The sequence below is a fragment of the Lathyrus oleraceus genome, chromosome 7, assembly GCF_024323335.1.
Source record: "Lathyrus oleraceus cultivar Zhongwan6 chromosome 7, CAAS_Psat_ZW6_1.0, whole genome shotgun sequence".
Lineage (NCBI taxonomy): Eukaryota > Viridiplantae > Streptophyta > Magnoliopsida > Fabales > Fabaceae > Lathyrus > Lathyrus oleraceus.
In genome coordinates this window covers 176,885,028-176,902,440 of record NC_066585.1, presented here as the reverse complement: position 1 = coordinate 176,902,440, position 17,413 = coordinate 176,885,028, and the positions used below count along the sequence as shown (strand labels likewise).

The 17,413-nt window shown below is 40.3% G+C and overlaps 1 protein-coding gene across 1 annotated transcript; it reads left to right on the top strand.

Annotated features, from left to right (window-relative positions):
- The first annotated feature begins 7,795 nt into the window (after window positions 1-7,795).
- On the top strand, window positions 7,796-8,519 carry LOC127102739 (uncharacterized). The gene is made up of 2 exons (XM_051040078.1): window positions 7,796-8,164; window positions 8,244-8,519. The coding sequence occupies exons 1-2, from the start codon at window positions 8,024-8,026 to the stop codon at window positions 8,517-8,519; spliced, it is 417 nt and encodes a 138-aa protein (XP_050896035.1). The 5' UTR covers window positions 7,796-8,023.
- Window positions 8,520-17,413: the final 8,894 nt, after the last annotated feature.

Sequence of the window (17,413 nt, the reverse complement as noted above, 5' to 3'; positions counted from 1 at the left end):
TTGCATACATAATACATACATTCACAGCATTATGCATACCATCACACATCATCAGCATATTATCACAAAATCATATCATGTCAATTAATAATCACAGTATTAGCACACTCTACTAATACTTATATTGCTCAAAACAACGGGAAATGATCCCTACTATATCGTACATCAGCTAAATCACATCACTCAGCTGAAACGACCAAAACTGCACAACAACAGTCCAGGAAAAACCAAAATTCTGCCCATACGCGTATGCCCCATGTCCATACGCGTATGGCCCATTTCCTGGCCAAGCCCATACGCGTATTGCCTATCTCATACGCGTATGCTACGCGTACCTCTTCCTCATACGCGTACCAACAGAGACAAAATTACGTTAAAAACATCATCTTCTTCATCCATACGCGTATGGCCTCACCCCATACGCGTACCACCCACAGAATACGCGTAATGACATGCGTATGGCGCGTATCAGCGCACATCCCCTCCCTTCCAAGCCATCTCATACGCGTATTGCCTAGTGCCATACGCGTATGACCAGAACCAAAATTTCAGATCTGCAATGGGTTCTCTCTGCTACGGGATTCCTCAGATCCAACCTTCCCCAGTCCAATTTTTACACAGTTATCGTTCATATCATCTAACACGAATCATACCCTATTCAATTTCACAAATTCTAACATTTTTCCATCTAATTCTTACGAATTTCTTCAATTATAACTCAAATCACGTTCAACCATAAGTTCATACAATTCAACATTCATCACTCTAATCAGGGACAATTCAATGGCTTATCACTACCCATTACATGTTAACCCATAATACCCATTAAACAACGATAAACCCCCCTTACCTGAGTTAATCCGGCGAATCTTTAAGCTTCAAGCTCTTCTCTTTTCCAACCCTCTTCCTCTTGCTCTGCCTCTTTGCCCTTTCTCCCTTTTTAGCCGCTTCTCTGTTTTTCACGTAAAAACCCTCTTTACCAAATGGAACTCTTTTCTAATTCCAACTTTATTATTCCAATAATAATAATTCCAAATAATAATAATAATAACCCAATAATATTCCAATTATTCAATTCAATTAATAAATATAATATTAACTTAAATTAAATAATTATCATATTTTTATCGGGGTGTTACAACTCTCCCCCACTAAAAGAGTTTTCGTCCTCGAAAACATACCTCAAGCGAATAACTCTGGATAAGACTCCTTCATCTGACTCTCAAGTTCCCAAGTCACATTGCCACCTGCTGGTCCTCCCCAAGCTACTTTTACCAAAGCAATCTCTTTACCCCGCAACTGCTTCAACTCTCGATCCTCGATCCTCATAGGTGATGTTTCAACAGTCAGGTTATCTCTCACCTGTACATCATCTACTTGGACTACATGCGACGGATCAGGAATGTACCTCTTCAACGGAGACACATGAAAAACCTCATGCAAATTCGCAAGTGACGGCGGTAAAGCGATACGATAGGCTACCTCCCCTATCCTCTCCAAAATCTGATAAGGACCAATAAATCGAGGTGTCAACTTCTTCGACTTCAAAGCTCGACCAACCCCAGTTATCGGAGTAACACGGAGAAACACATGATCTCCCTCTTGAAACTCAAGTGACTTCCTCCTTATATCGTGATAACTCTTCTGACGACTCTGAGCAATTCTCATCTTCTCCTTAATCATCTTAATCTTTTCCGTAGTCCGTTGAACAATCTCCGGTCCAACCACAGCACTCTGACCGGACTCATACCAACATAAAGGTGTCCGACATCTCCTACCATACAAAGCTTCAAATGGTGCCATACCAATGCTCGAATGAAAACTATTGTTGTAGGTAAACTCAATCAAAGGTAAATAACAATCCCAAGCACCTCCCTTTTCCAAAACACAACCCCTCAAAAGGTCCTCTAGTGACTGAATCGTCCTCTCAGTCTGACCATCAGTCTGCGGATGATATACAGAACTCAATCTCAGCTTAGTTCCCAAAGCCCTCTGCAAACCTTCCCAGAACTTCGATGTAAATCTAGGATCTCTGTCCGAAACAATACTCGACGGAATACCATGCAGACTTACAATTTTCTCAATATACAACTCGACTAATCTCTCTAACGGATAATCCATTCTGATCGGAATGAAATGAGCCAATTTTGTCAATCTGTCAACAATCACCCAAATAGCTGCAAAATTCTTACTTGTCCTCGGTAAACCAGAAACAAAATCCATACTGATACTATCCCACTTCCACTCTGGAATAGCCAACGGTTGCATTAGCCCAGACGGCTTCTGATGCTCAATCTTTAACTTCTGACAAGTCAAACAAGAATAAACAAAACTCGCAATTTCTCTTTTCATTCCCGGCCACCAAAATAACTTTTTCAAATCATGATACATCTTCGTAGCCCCAGGATGAATACTCAGGCCACTACGATGCCCTTCCTCAAGAATACTCTTCTTAAGTTCAGTAACATCCAGAATACACACCCGATTACCAAATTTCAAAACACCATTCTCATCAACTCTGAATTCACCACCTTGACCTTGATTCACTAGAGTCAACTTATCAACCAAAAGCATATCGGATTTCTGACCCTCTCTAATCTCATCCAGAATACCACTCGTTAACTTCAACATTCCCAATTTAACACTATTGTGAGTACTCTCACACACCAAACTCAAGTCTCTAAACTGTTCAATTAAATCCAATTCCTTAACCATTAACATAGACATATGCAATGATTTCCGACTCAATGCATCAGCCACCACGTTTGCTTTACCCGGATGGTAATTCAAACCAAAGTCATAATCTTTCAGAAACTCTAACCATCTCCTTTGTCTCATATTCAGCTCTTTCTGATCAAACAAATACTTTAAACTTTTATGGTCACTGAAAACCTCAAATCTTAACCCGTACAAGTAATGCCTCCATAACTTCAGAACAAATACCACAGCTGCCAACTCTAAGTCGTGTGTCGGATAGTTCCTCTCATGAACCCTCAGTTGTCTCGAAGCATAAGCTATAACCTGCTTATTCTGCATCAACACACCACCCAAACCCAACAATGAAGCATCACAGTAAACCTCAAATGGTTCCGACGGACTCGGTAATATCAGAATAGGAGCAGTAGTCAACCTTCTCTTTAACTCTTGGAAACCTTCTTCACATTTTGAGTCCCAAACAAACGCTTGCCCCTTTCTAGTCAACATCGTCAACGGTAACGCCAACTTAGAAAATCCCTCAATAAATTTCCTATAATAACCAGCCAAACCAAGAAAACTCCTTATCTCAGAAACTGACTTCGGAGCTTCCCACTTAGAAACCGCTTCTATCTTAGAAGGATCAACAGCAACACCACCTCTTGAAATCACATGACCAAGAAAACTAACCTCTTCTAACCAAAATTCACACTTAGACAGTTTAGCAAATAACTTCTTTTCTCGTAGAACTCCTAAAACCACTCTCAAATGTTCAGCATGCTCTTCTTCAGATTTCGAATACACCAAAATATCGTCAATAAACACCACAACAAACTTGTCTAGGTACGGATGGAAAATCCTATTCATATACTCCATAAATACCCCAGGCGCATTAGTCACACCAAAAGGCATCACAGAATACTCATAATGTCCATACCTTGTTCTGAAAGCAGTCTTCTGAATATCCTCAGTTTTCACACGTATCTGATGATACCCCGATCTCAAATCTATTTTGCTGAACACACTCGCACCAACCAACTGATCCATCAAATCATCAATCCTCGGCAAAGGATACCGATTCTTGATCGTCACTTTATTCAGTTGCCTGTAGTCCACACACAACCTCATAGTACCTTCTTTCTTCTTAACCAATAACACTGGTGCACCCCATGGCGACACACTCGGACGAATAAATTTCTTATCCAACAGATCTTCCAACTGACTCTTCAATTCAGTTAACTCAACAGCAGACATACGGTACGGAGCCATCGATATCGGCCTAGTACCAGGTACCAAATCAATCGAGAACTCAACTTCACGCTCTAGCGGTAACTCATTCACTTCTTCAGGAAACACATCCGGAAAATCACACACCACGGCTAGATCGCAAATCACCAGTTTATCTTTAGCCTCCAAAGTTGCTAACAGCATAAACAGCTCTGCTCCATCTGTTACTGCTTCATTCACCTGCTTTGCTGATAGAAACAAACTTTTTCCTTCCTCAATCTCAGGAAAGATCACCGTCTTATCAAAACAGTTGATAGAAACTCGGTTAGACACTAACCAGTTCATACCCAGGATAACATCAATCTGCACTAGTGGAAGACACACTAGGTCCATCCCAAAGTCTCTACCAAAAATACTCAAAGGACAATTTAAACAAACTGAAGTAGTAGTCACTGAACCCTTCGCAGGAGTATCAATCACCATACTACCATGCATCTCAGATATCTCTAATTCAAGTTTCACAGCACAATCCAAGGATATAAAGGAATGAGTCGCACCTGTGTCAATAATAGCTACAAGAGGAAAGCCATTAATATAACACGTACCTCGGATCAAACGATCATCTGCAGAAGTCTCAGAACCCGATAAAGCAAAGACCTTGCCTCCCGACTGGTTCTCTTTCTTCGGCTTAGGACACTGTGGACTGATATGACCTACCTCTCCACAGTTGAAACAAGTCACAATCTTCAACCGGCACTCTGCAGCCAAGTGACCACCTTTTCCACACTTGAAACACTTCTTCTCAGTACTGGTACACTCATGGATACGATGTCCAGCCTGACCACATCTGAAACACTTAGCAGGGGCACTGGAGTCTCCCCCACTAGGCCTCCTCATCCCACTCTGTCTCTGTAAACCTTTGCCAACTGCATACGGTTTCCCACGATCATTCTTATTCTTGCCCTTCCTATCAACCCTCTGCTGATAGCTCTCTGCTCTGGCCTTGGTATCCTGTTCAAAAATCCTGCAACAGTCCACCAGGTCAGAAAACACTCTAATCCGCTGATACCCAATAGCCTGCTTGATCTCGGGACGTAACCCGTTCTCAAACTTCACACACTTTGAAAATTCCCCAGTAGCCTCGTTATAGGGAGTGTAATACTTCGACAGCTCTGTGAACTTAGCAGCATACTCAGTAACAGACCGGTTGCCCTGCTTCAATTCTAAGAACTCTATCTCTTTCTTTCCTCTGACATCCTCTGGAAAGTACTTCCTCAGGAATCTCTCTCTGAACACAACCCAAGTGATCTCAGCATTCCCAGCAGCTTCCAACTCAGAGCGGGTAGCAACCCACCAATCATCTGCTTCCTCTGACAGCATATGCGTACCGAACCTGACCTTCTGGTTATCGGCACACTCAGTCACTCGGAAGATCCTCTCGATCTCCTTCAACCACTTCTGAGCACCATCTGGATCGTATGCTCCCTTGAACATTGGAGGATTGTTCCTCTGGAACTCACTCAGTTGACGAGTAGCTCCCATTCCCACAACATTCGGATTCCCTCCAAGTACTCCAGCTAGCATACCCAGAGCCTCAGCAATCGCAGCATCGTCTCTACCTCTTCCAGCCATCTCTATTCTGAAAACCCAACAAGCTAAAACAATAAGTACTGATAGGGTTACACAACACCTATCCCGTACAGGGAAACAGGATAATTACGACTCGACTCGACCGACTATGCTCTGATACCACTAATGTAACACCCTTCTAAAATACCCCAAATAATTAATTAAAATAACAACATATATCAATCAGAGTAATTATGCAGTTAAGGGTGTCACACAAACAACTTCACACCATTCATTAAAGTAGCTTGTCATGCTCATTTAATTATCAAATAAAACATTTGCATAATACGCAGCGGATAGAGACCAATTCAATCATGCAAAACATGTAACACATTACATGTAAAATGGTTCACAACCAACGATAAAGCATTTAAAACATCCCATCCCGATGTTACATCTACCAGAGCATGACCCACTAAGGAACTACACTAGACTCCAAGCACTAGCTCCTACTCAATCACTGCTCGTTACCTATAAAATAGTTGTAAGGGTGAGTTCCTCAATCGATATAATAAGCATTATAGAATATCATGTAATGCTAAGTAAATTAACACATTTCATCACCCAAATCAGAACACACATTTAGCAACGGTAACATCAACTCATAATCATCATCATACTCAACTCAACGCAAAAACACACGTATAATATTGGAATACATCCATTCATATTATACGCCATACATACATTATGCAATGAGACTCCATGCATGCGGTACCGACTATTCGTGAACATATAGTTCAACCTCACCGATCAAATCCAGATACGGCTACCAAGCTCACTAGTCCCACTCATTTGAGACCTAGTGACTCACTCACTAATTCCTCACCATGGGAATTAGCTACCACCCCCAAAGGGCTATGATATGCACACTAATCACCTAGCATGCAAACATCAACAACAATCCACAACAACTCACTCACTAATTCCTCACCATGGGAATTAGCTACCACCATAAAGGCCATAATATACATGCTAAATCATCTAGCATGCAAACATCAACAACAATTCAAAATAGACATATGCTCACACGCTAAGCCATAAACAGTCCATTCCACAATTGCATACATAATACATACATTCACAGCATTATGCATACCATCACACATCATCAGCATATTATCACAAAATCATATCATGTCAATTAATAATCACAGTATTAGCACACTCTACTAATACCTATATTGCTCAAAACAACGGGAAATGATCCCTACTATATCGTACATCAGCTAAATCACATCACTCAGCTGAAACGACCAAAACTGCACAACAACAGTCCAGGAAAAACCAAAATTCTGCCCATACGCGTATGCCCCATGTCCATACGCGTATGGCCCATTTCCTGGCCAAGCCCATACGCGTATTGCCTATCTCATACGCGTATGCTACGCGTACCTCTTCCTCATACGCGTACCAACAGAGACAAAATTACGTTAAAAACATCATCTTCTTCATCCATACGCGTATGGCCTCACCCCATACGCGTACCACCCACAGAATACGCGTAATGACATGCGTATGGCGCGTATCAGCGCACATCCCCTCCCTTCCAAGCCATCTCATACGCGTATTGCCTAGTGCCATACGCGTATGACCAGAACCAAAATTTCAGATCTGCAATGGGTTCTCTCTGCTACGGGATTCCTCAGATCCAACCTTCCCCAGTCCAATTTTTACACAGTTATCGTTCATATCATCTAACACGAATCATACCCTATTCAATTTCACAAATTCTAACATTTTTCCATCTAATTCTTACGAATTTCTTTAATTATAACTCAAATCACGTTCAACCATAAGTTCATACAATTCAACATTCATCACTCTAATCAGGGACAATTCAATGGCTTATCACTACCCATTACATGTTAACCCATAATACCCATTAAACAACGATAAACCCCCTTTACCTGAGTTAATCCGGCGAATCTTTAAGCTTCAAGCTCTTCTCTTTTCCAACCCTCTTCCTCTTGCTCTGCCTCTTTGCCCTTTCTCCCTTTTTAGCCGCTTCTCTGTTTTTCACGTAAAAACCCTCTTTACCAAATGGAACTCTTTTCTAATTCCAACTTTATTATTCCAATAATAATAATTCCAAATAATAATAAGGGTTAAATACACTTTACCCCCCTGTAATGTTAGCGAGTTTAGGGTTACCCCCCTGGTAAAGTTATTTTTTCAATACCCCCCTTATGTTATGTAGATTCCTTCATAGAACCCCCTAATATCCAGGTGGCATGGAATCTTGGTTTTTTATTTCAGACGTGGCTTTTTAATTTTTTTATTTTCACATGTGAATCTTCATTAGGTCTCCAGCATGGCATAAACTAGAAATTAGGGTTCCAAATCCATCCCTCTCTCTCTTCGTGAAATCCATCCCTATCCCAAATCCATCCCTCTCTCTCTTCGTGAAATCCATCCCTACCCCAAATCCATCCCTCTCTTCATCTTCGTCCGTGTCCCCTTCATCTGGGTTATGGGTGGCAGCAAGGCATCTTCCACGAGTGAAGTTGGAAACGGCTTACCAAGATGTGGATGCAATGAAACCATGAAGTTGTTGGTCTCCAAGTCAATTGAAAACCCCGGTCGCAAATTTTGGAAATGCAGGAATAATATGGTGAGCAATTTTGAAGCATTTTATTATTTTGAGTTTGATTTCGAAATTAATTGTTGGTGGTGTTTGTCTCAAATTGCAGAATGGGTGCGGTTTATTTTTGTGGGATGATTTGGTCAGTGAGTTTGCAGTGAAAGAAACCAATCCGTCCGGATGCCGCCAATGTGAAGTCAACAAGGCTTATTTGATTGAATTTGCTAAAGAGATTGTTGAGGAGATAGATTGCAGAGTCGGAAAGCTTAACAAGTTAGAAAAACTGAAGAAAAAGATTGCAATGGAAAAGAGGAAAAATTTATGGTTAATGTTTGTAATTGGTCTGTCATGGATGTTGATAGCAGCTATGGTTAAGTTAGTCTAATGAGTCTGTCATGTAATTGTTATGTCATTAGTGTTTTTCAGCAATGTAATGTTGAACTTGTAATGTGTTCATCAATGAAATGTAATCTGTTCATCAATCTTAAACTGTCAGTGCAGCATCATTATTTGATTAAACTTTCAGCATTTAATGTAGTCTATCTCTTAAACTTTTTCAGTGCAGAATTCAAGGTGAATGTAATTAAATACTTTGGCTTTTTCTTTAGGTCCTGCAGAATTCATGGTTTTGTTGTAAGATTAGTGCACAGACTAGCCATGGCTCTCTGCAGAATTCATGGTTTATGAAAAACAAGAAAAAAATGTGACAGACTAGCCATTGTGTTTTATAGACAATACACACCAATAATGTTAAACTGATACATTAGAATTGATCATCACAGTAAGTGCATATGTTTGTTACAAAAGGATTACAAAATACATGTCTTCAAAGATCAGTTGGCATTACAAAAGAGTTTTCCAAAAGGATTACAAAATACATAGCAAAAACATAATAATCAGTCCCTCATTTTGAAGTGGGTATGTCTTCATTTTCTGGTAGGGTAATTGGTTTGTCACTAGATATTCCTTCACCTGTTATGGGTCTTTTAAACCAACTCAACTTGATCCTCTCACTTTGCCTTCTTTTGATGATAGGTTTTTTTCAACCCTTTTTCTGGATTGTTTTGTGATTGAGGCAGCCACACTAGATCCTGTTTGACTCATAATAGTTGGAACAAGCATATCAGTTGGAGGCTGTGGATCAGTTGGAACAGGCACATTTGTTGGAACAGTCATATCAGTTGCAGTTGGGGCAGGCATATCAGATGCAGTTAGCATATCATTTGCAGTTGGCATATCAGTTGCAGTTGGCACATGTCCTTTTTTAGGTTTTCTCTACAATGTAAGACACAATGTATGGTTGTCATCACAATGCATATCACAATGAAGAATGTAAGACAGAATGTAGAATGTAAGACAAAATGTATATCACAATGAATTACCTTTCTTTTAAGTGCATTGGGATCCTGAGTGGTAGCCTTACAAGTCATAGCATTGTGACCAAAATTATCACATTTGGTGCACTTATATGCAACACCAGATCTTCTCTTCCTTGCACCATCCTCTCCACTTTCTCTTATCCTAATCTTCTTAGGTCTACCAGGACCATTTTTATATGCAGGTGGTAGAGGTGGTTCCATCTCAACTTCTGGCCACATATCTTGACCATTGATTGGACTTACTGAAAATCCATAACATAGTGCCAACTTTTCTCTTGTGTAACAAGCATCAACAAATTCATCAGGGTTTTGCTTTCTATAACTCAGAGCAGCTACATCATGCCTACATGGAATTCCTACTAATTCCCAAAAATTACAACTACATGACCTTTTAGCAATGTCAACAATAAATTCATGTGTGTTGTAACTATGTGTAACCTGAAAAGTTTCAGCAATTGACCATGTTGGCAACCAATGACCACTCTTGAACACCTCATTATCTAACCTTCTCCTAGGTATTGGCATCACCTTATGTGGCCAATTTTCTAGTTTACTTGCAGAGGTGGATAACCTATTCATCAGATATTTTCTTATCCACTCACACATTGTGAGTATAGGTTTGTCCCTAGCAGCTAGAATGGTAGCATTAAAAGACTCTGAGATATTATTCATCAATGTATCACATTTAGGGTAAAAAGAAAAGGCATGCTTACACCAACTTTTGGTAGGAACAACCATCAACCAAGTCCAAGCATTGGGATATGCATTCTTCAATTCATTCATCTTTTGGACCCATGCCTGATAGTATGTGGCTTTAGCAGCTCCCATCATTAAATCTCTAATAAGGGCTCCTCCACCAAACCTTTTCTTGAAATTAGCATACAAGTGCCTAAGACATAATCTATGCTCAATAGTATCAGACAATTCTTCAAATACAGCCACAAGTCCCTGATACAAAATAGAAATTTTTCCAACATTTAGAGAATAGAATAATTTGCAACAGAAAGATAGAGTTAAATACATACCTTCTGTTGATCAGAGATAAATACATATCTTCTATCCTGACCAATGTCCTCCATTAGTAGTTGTATAAACCATCTCCAACTCTCCTTTGTTTCATTTTCAACCACACCAAATGCCAAAGGGAAGTATTGATCATTAGCATCCCTGCCTACAGCAATAAGTAACTGTCCACCATACTTGGTCTTTAAGTGACATCCATCAACCCCCACAAATGGTCTGCATCCATGAATAAAGCCTTTCTTACAGCCATCAAAACAGAAATAAAATGACCCAAACCTTGGTTGTATGGATGGACTAGGTCTTTCTACATTTATCTTCACAGTGTTGCCATGGTTTACCCTTCTTAGTTCTTCTGCATACCTCCATATGGAAGCATACTGATTGTCAGCATCACCTTCAATTATCTTCTTGGCAATTAGCTTAGCCCTCCATGCTTTTGCAACAGTAATACCCACAGAATATGTTTGCCTCATATCTTGGATGATGTCTCTTATCCTGACTGTATCAGAAGTTTGCATCCTCTTTACCACATGCTTGGCCACCCACTTTGAGCTAGCAGACTTGTTGTTCAAAACCCTAGCACATGTGTGCTTATGTACAAGTGTTTTTATAGCAAAAGTCTCCTTGTGGCCCACCTTAGAGCATAAGACTAAAAACCCACATTTATGCTTACACACCACCCTTACCCTATCTCCCTCATTTTTCACAAAAGAAATTTCCCTCCCATTAAGCACTGACCACTCACGGATAGCTGCCCTAAAGTCATCAAGTGTGTTGAATTCCATACCCCACTTGAATATAAAGTCTTTGTTTAGATGCTCTTTCCTAAACCTAGCATACTTGGGCCTTTCTTCATCACAAGAATCATCTGGGTCAGAACTATTCAACTCATCACTATAGTATACATCATCTGAATCCATACTCTTATTGGGCTCCTCCATACTGTTATTGGGCTCCCACCTAATAGGCTTAGTAACATCTATTCCTTTAAAACCATCAAAGTAAGCAGTAGCTCTTTCATCTTCACTGTCATTTAACCCCTCTACCTTCTCCTCATCTAACCCATCAATTCCATTATCAGGGGGGTGGTCATCATCATTCACACATTTAGGTTCCCTATCAGCAGGGTCCATGTTCCCAGTACTATGTTCAACATACAAATCTCCTTTCACATTCATTGCACTAAAGTATAGAGCAAAATCATCAACAACATCATCATCTTTCCTAATCAGAAAAAAACCATCTTGAATTTCTAAAACTTTTGTCCATACCCTAACACAATCAGCCTTATACCCTAACCTACTCAACAACTTCTCAATGTTATCCATGTTCCAATTTGAAACATGTATCCCATTAACTGTCGTATCCGTACCCCCTCTGTATATAATTTCTTCTTCAAAAACCCTGTAAAATTCACCCCCATGGTGGAGTGTAACACTAAAGTGTTGTGAATCCTGTCAATATATTATACCCACATGTCAAAGATTGTTGATTTCAAAATTTTACCCTACGACATTGATGAACTTCAAATTTTTACTAACCTCGGACTTTGGACACTTCACTGAGCTCGTCTTCACTGAGCTGGATCGCTTCTTCGTATTCGCTGAGGTTGTCTTCATCTTCGTCTTCACTGCGGTCATCTTTCTCGTTTGCTTCGTTCCCTGCATTCTTCTTCTTCGTCTTCGTCTTCCCCTGGAAATTTCGTCTTCGTCTTCCCTGCTATGTTCAGAACCCTAATTTTCTAAGGGGGTATTTGAAATTAAAAAGTGTAAAATGACACATAATCACTTTAACAAAATTAAAAATATGCCAGGTGTAGGACCTCTTATTAGATTCCATGCCACCTGGATATTAGGGGGTTCTGTGAAGGAATCTACATAACATAAGGGGGGGTTTACAAAAAATATTTTTACAGGGGGATAATCCTAAACTCGCTAACATTACAGGGGGGAAAAGTGTATTTAACCCTAATAATAATAATAACCCAATAATATTCCAATTATTCAATTCAATTAATAAATATAATATTAACTTAAATTAAATAATTATCATATTTTTATCGGGGTGTTACATATTTTGGCCCATATCTCATAATATGCCAAAATCACCTAAGTATTTGGTACCTTACCATATTTCGTATTCCACTTAAGTGCACCGTACCTTACGATGTTCCTTAGTTACTCTATCTCTCATCAATCCGTCCTTTGTGTGTGATCCTGTAGGTTTTCGTGACGTTGGCAATTATATTAAATCACGCATTTAACATAATAAACAGTGAGCGATATCTAGCAACACATCACTGCTACCCAAGACACGAAAATGTCATGTGATCTGACAAAACCTCCTGTGATAATGATTATGTGTATAATTATCCCTTTGCCCTTATGTCTATATTGAACACAAGGTATAGACCGTGTCATCCTTGTCCAGTTCAATATTGGGCCCTGTCATACCCCAAAATTTGCCCGTTAATATTCCAAAGGACTTCTAAAGGCATTCCAACGTATTTTGCAAGGCACTGATCTCAAAGAAACAAAGGCCCAGCTCACGGATGGCCCAATCCAGAAAATGGCCCAAACTGGCCTGCTCGCTAGGCATTCGCTACGCGCTCGCCTAGCGAACGTTCGCTACGCGCTCGCCTAGCGAACGTTCGCTACGCGTTCGCTACACGCTCGCCTAGCGAAGCTGACAGACAACAGAAAATTCTGGGCCTCATTCTGAGCCCATTAGGTCACCATTATCACTATAAATACCAGCACTTCAATAATGAAAAACGACGAAAAAAAAAGAGAACAGAGAAGGACGGATAGAAACTTTGGCATAGGAACCCTGCCAACCCGGAGAATTCAGAGTAAAGAAACCCTGAAGGCAGCTCATCCGCACCGAAGCCATCGCCGCCCAATTCCCGCCGCCTAACTCATTCCGATACCACAAGTGGTCAATCCCTTCAACCTTGCATTGGCAAACAGGTTTGCGTATCCCTATTGTTTTATACTTTCAATTGGTAATCTATACACATATAATGCATCATGATTAAATTTCGATATATAATTTGCTTTCGTATATGAATGTAAATATGCCTGAATACCATGAATGTTTGACCATGCTGTTCCTGTGATTAAATGCCATAAAAATTCAAGGTTCCTAACATGGGGCTGTTTTCAAATTCAAAATCCGTGGCCGCTCGCTAGCACATCGCAAAGCGAGCCTGGGGCGAGTATTCGCCAGGCCTTCGCCCGGCGAGGCCGAAGCGAACGTGACGGTAGCTTTTTTTATTTTTGTCTTGTCTTATGTTCGTCTAATCCGAACTCATTATAGTCATGCCTTATCTGACCATGTGATTGCTGTGTTGAATTTGTGGTGCAATTTTCGATTGCACTTTATCTCGTTGTCCTAACCCGTTTGCTGAATTTTGTAAAGGTTCACCTTTCCCAGGAGAAGATTGCTGTCTAGGTCTTCCACTTTATTTGTGGGATACCCTTGTGGAGTTTCATCCTAAATTACCTAATTAATTTTTAATGTATTAATTTTTAATGTATTAATTTTTAATGTATTACTTTAATGTATTAATTTTAATGTGGAAATTCATCCTAATCATCTAATTAATTGTAAAACTTTGCCTTTGAATAAGTGATCTTGAACCTCTCTTTGTTGCCTTACGATTACGATATTACGGTCATGTCCCGCGAACGTGGGGATACCCTTAGCAAAGACCCTTCGATTAAATCATCATAAAATAAACGATAGTCCCTCGGATGTTGCCTTCGAACATACAATTTTGTCCCTCGATGACCCTTCGGTGTAACCTACGGTTAAATGATGATAGTCCCTTCGAATACTAAGGTATCCTCACAACTGTTGCCTTCGATGACCAATCGATGACCCTACGATGCCCCTTTTACATCTAAAGGATAAAACTACTTATTTCTCAATAATAAGGACAGTTTTACCCTCATAAGGATAGGAAATGCTCATAAAGACCTTGGACAGGTATAACTCTTAATTGCTGGCTCACTATCTAAAACATTTTCCACACCTCACACCTTTCAAAATACCTTTAGAAAATCACCACTTGGTATACATTCATACTAGAATCATTACCGAGTTATATTTTTCTAAACAATTTTCAAAACTAAACGAGATAACCACTTTGTATACATTCATACAAGAATCATTACAAAGTTAAATTCTCTTTTCAAAACAATTTTCCAAACAATTCACAAACACTTTTTCAGACAAATAACATAAGTGATCGAGCAATTAAGAGCCCATGGATAACCATGGATACAAAGGGTGCTAACACCTTCCCTTTGTATAATGTACCTCCCGAACCCAAAATCTAAATTAAGGTCTTTCCTGTTCTTTTCCACCTTTCCTTATTGGATAAAAGAAAAGTCGGTGGCGACTCTTGCTAACCGCGACATTGCGATTAAAAACACAAAAAGTCCAGTTCACCGTATGACAGAACTGGCGACTCTGCTGGGGAAGATACTTTAAAAAGAGAGGTTACCTTAAAAACAAGATCACTTATTCCAAATTGTCTGATTTACTTTTAAGGGATTGCTTGGGTGTTTTTGAGTGAAAGATCCTACACCCGGATCTAGTGTACCTTAGGTAAGTAGCAAGAGATCATCGCGACTATCCGGCGTATACTGGAATGGTCAAAATGATGGCTACGGTTAATGTGGCACTTTGGATGTCCTGATGTTCCTCATGTTAGTTGAGGAAATATTTGGCATTCGCGTGGTGTCATTAAAGCATTAACCAGACCTTTAGAACCCTAATTGACTCATCCTGGCCATTAGAAAGTAGTGAGATAACTGACTTCGGTTCCGACTGGGGTTGGTTGAGACTCGATACTACACTCTTTGAGATTGGACTTTAGGGAAGCTTCGGTCAACCACTTGGTGTTGCACTGAAGCGGACTTAAGGAAAGGTCAATGATTGGAGATCCTTCTAGAACCCGGTTACTATTCTAGGACAGGTTGAACCAACCAAACTTCAGTGGGGAGGGTATTTACCTGTGGAACTCATGCAAGCCTCAAGACTTAGGAATGATTGTTGTGTGTGACTTGTTTGTGCTTGTTATTTACATAACATCATAACATCATAACATCATAACATCATGATATTGTACTAACCATTTCAAGGACTTAGGGAATTAGCTTTGCTATATTTCGTAAAAAAAAAAAAAAAAAGAGGTCTTCTTGGTAGTTTACGCAAGGTTAAATCCCGAAAATCCTTGGAAACATTTCATACATCGCATTGCATAGCATAACATTGCATGACAGGTATTCTAAGGGATCAGTATTCTCACGGTCTTCCTATTGCAAACAGATTCAGGCAGATTCAAAACAGAAAAATGGCTCTCGAACAAACTGTCAAAGATCTCCAGGCTCAGAATGCTCAATTCCAGGAGATGATGCTAAGCTTGTCCAAGGGGCAAGAAGAACTGAAGGCTCTCTTGATGGAGAAGAAGAAGGACCAGAAACCTGTGGGTTACATCAACCCGGGGAGAAGGCTTAAGGGACAGGTTACAGGAGTCAAGATTAGAATTCCGAAGGATTCAGAAGAAGAGACCGAAAATGATTCGGAAGAGGAGAGCGCTAAACCTTTCAATTCTGAGGACGACGATGAAGATTATGAACATGAACAGTACTCTCCGAAAGACGATAAATACAAGTTGCTGGAAGAACGTATGCTAGCTATGGAGGGTCAGAAAGTGCCCGGTCTGGATTTCGAAAACTTGGGTCTGGTCTCTGATGTGGTCATTCCCCGCAAATTCAAGGTTCCCATTTTCACTAAGTATGATGGTGCCTCTTGTCCTCAGATGCATCTAAGGGCTTATGTGAGAAAGATTCAGCCGCACACTACTGATAGGAAGCTATGGATCCATTTCTTCCAAGAGAGTCTGTCTGGCACACAGTTAGAGTGGTATTATCAGCTTGAGAGCTCTAACATCCGCACCTGGACTGATTTAGCAACAGCTTTCTACAAGCACTACCAGTATAATTCTGAATTAGCACCAAATCGGCTACAACTGCAAAATATGACTATGGGCTCTAAAGAAAGTTTCAAAGAATATGCGCAAAAATGGAGAGATTTGGCTGGCAGAGTCAAACCCCCTATGACTGATCGGGAGTTAGTGGACATGTTCATGGATACACTGACTGGCCCATTCTACAGCCATCTATTAGGAAGTTCTTCGTCAGGTTTCACTGAGCTTATACTGACAGGTGAACGTGTTGAAAGTGGCATTCGAAGTGGAAAGATACAGGCAACTACCTCTGCAAGCACCAAAAAGTCCTATCAGGAGAAGGATGAATCAAATGCTGTATACGGTCAAAGGGGTCATAACAAGAAAAATCGTGACCATACTGTTGGGGCAGTTACGATTGCAGCACCGCCATCTCAAGACAGGCCGAGAAGGCAGTTTACCAAGATCAATATGACTTCAGCACAAGCACTGCAGGGTATGCTAAAGGCAAATTTAATTACCCTCAGAGATCCTCCTGCAAATCTCAACACTGCATCTCCTCGTTATAATCCCAACGCCAGGTGCGCCTATCACTCCGATAGCCCCGGGCATGATACGAATGATTGCTGGTTGTTGAAGAACAAGATTCAGGATATGATCGACGCTGGAGAAATTGAATTTGATCCTCCGGAGACTCCTAACGTCATCACAGCACCTATGCCTAATCATGACAAGACTGTTAATGTTGTGGATGACAATTCTCACGTTACTGATATCGCTGATTTAGCATCTCCTCTCCTGATCGTCAAGAAGAATTTATTGCAAGCTGGTTTATTTCCAGGTTGTGCTGAAGGTTGCGATCTCTGTGTACTCCGACCCAATGATTGTTTGAAGTTGAAG

Bases quoted from the DNA above. Each gene is read 5' to 3' on its own strand.
- LOC127102739 (XM_051040078.1), top strand. From the start codon at position 8,024: ATGGGTGGCAGCAAGGCATCTTCCACGAGTGAAGTTGGAAACGGCTTA. The intron at 8,165-8,243 runs GTGAGCAATTTT...CTCAAATTGCAG, and splicing joins GGAAATGCAGGAATAATATG to AATGGGTGCGGTTTATTTTT.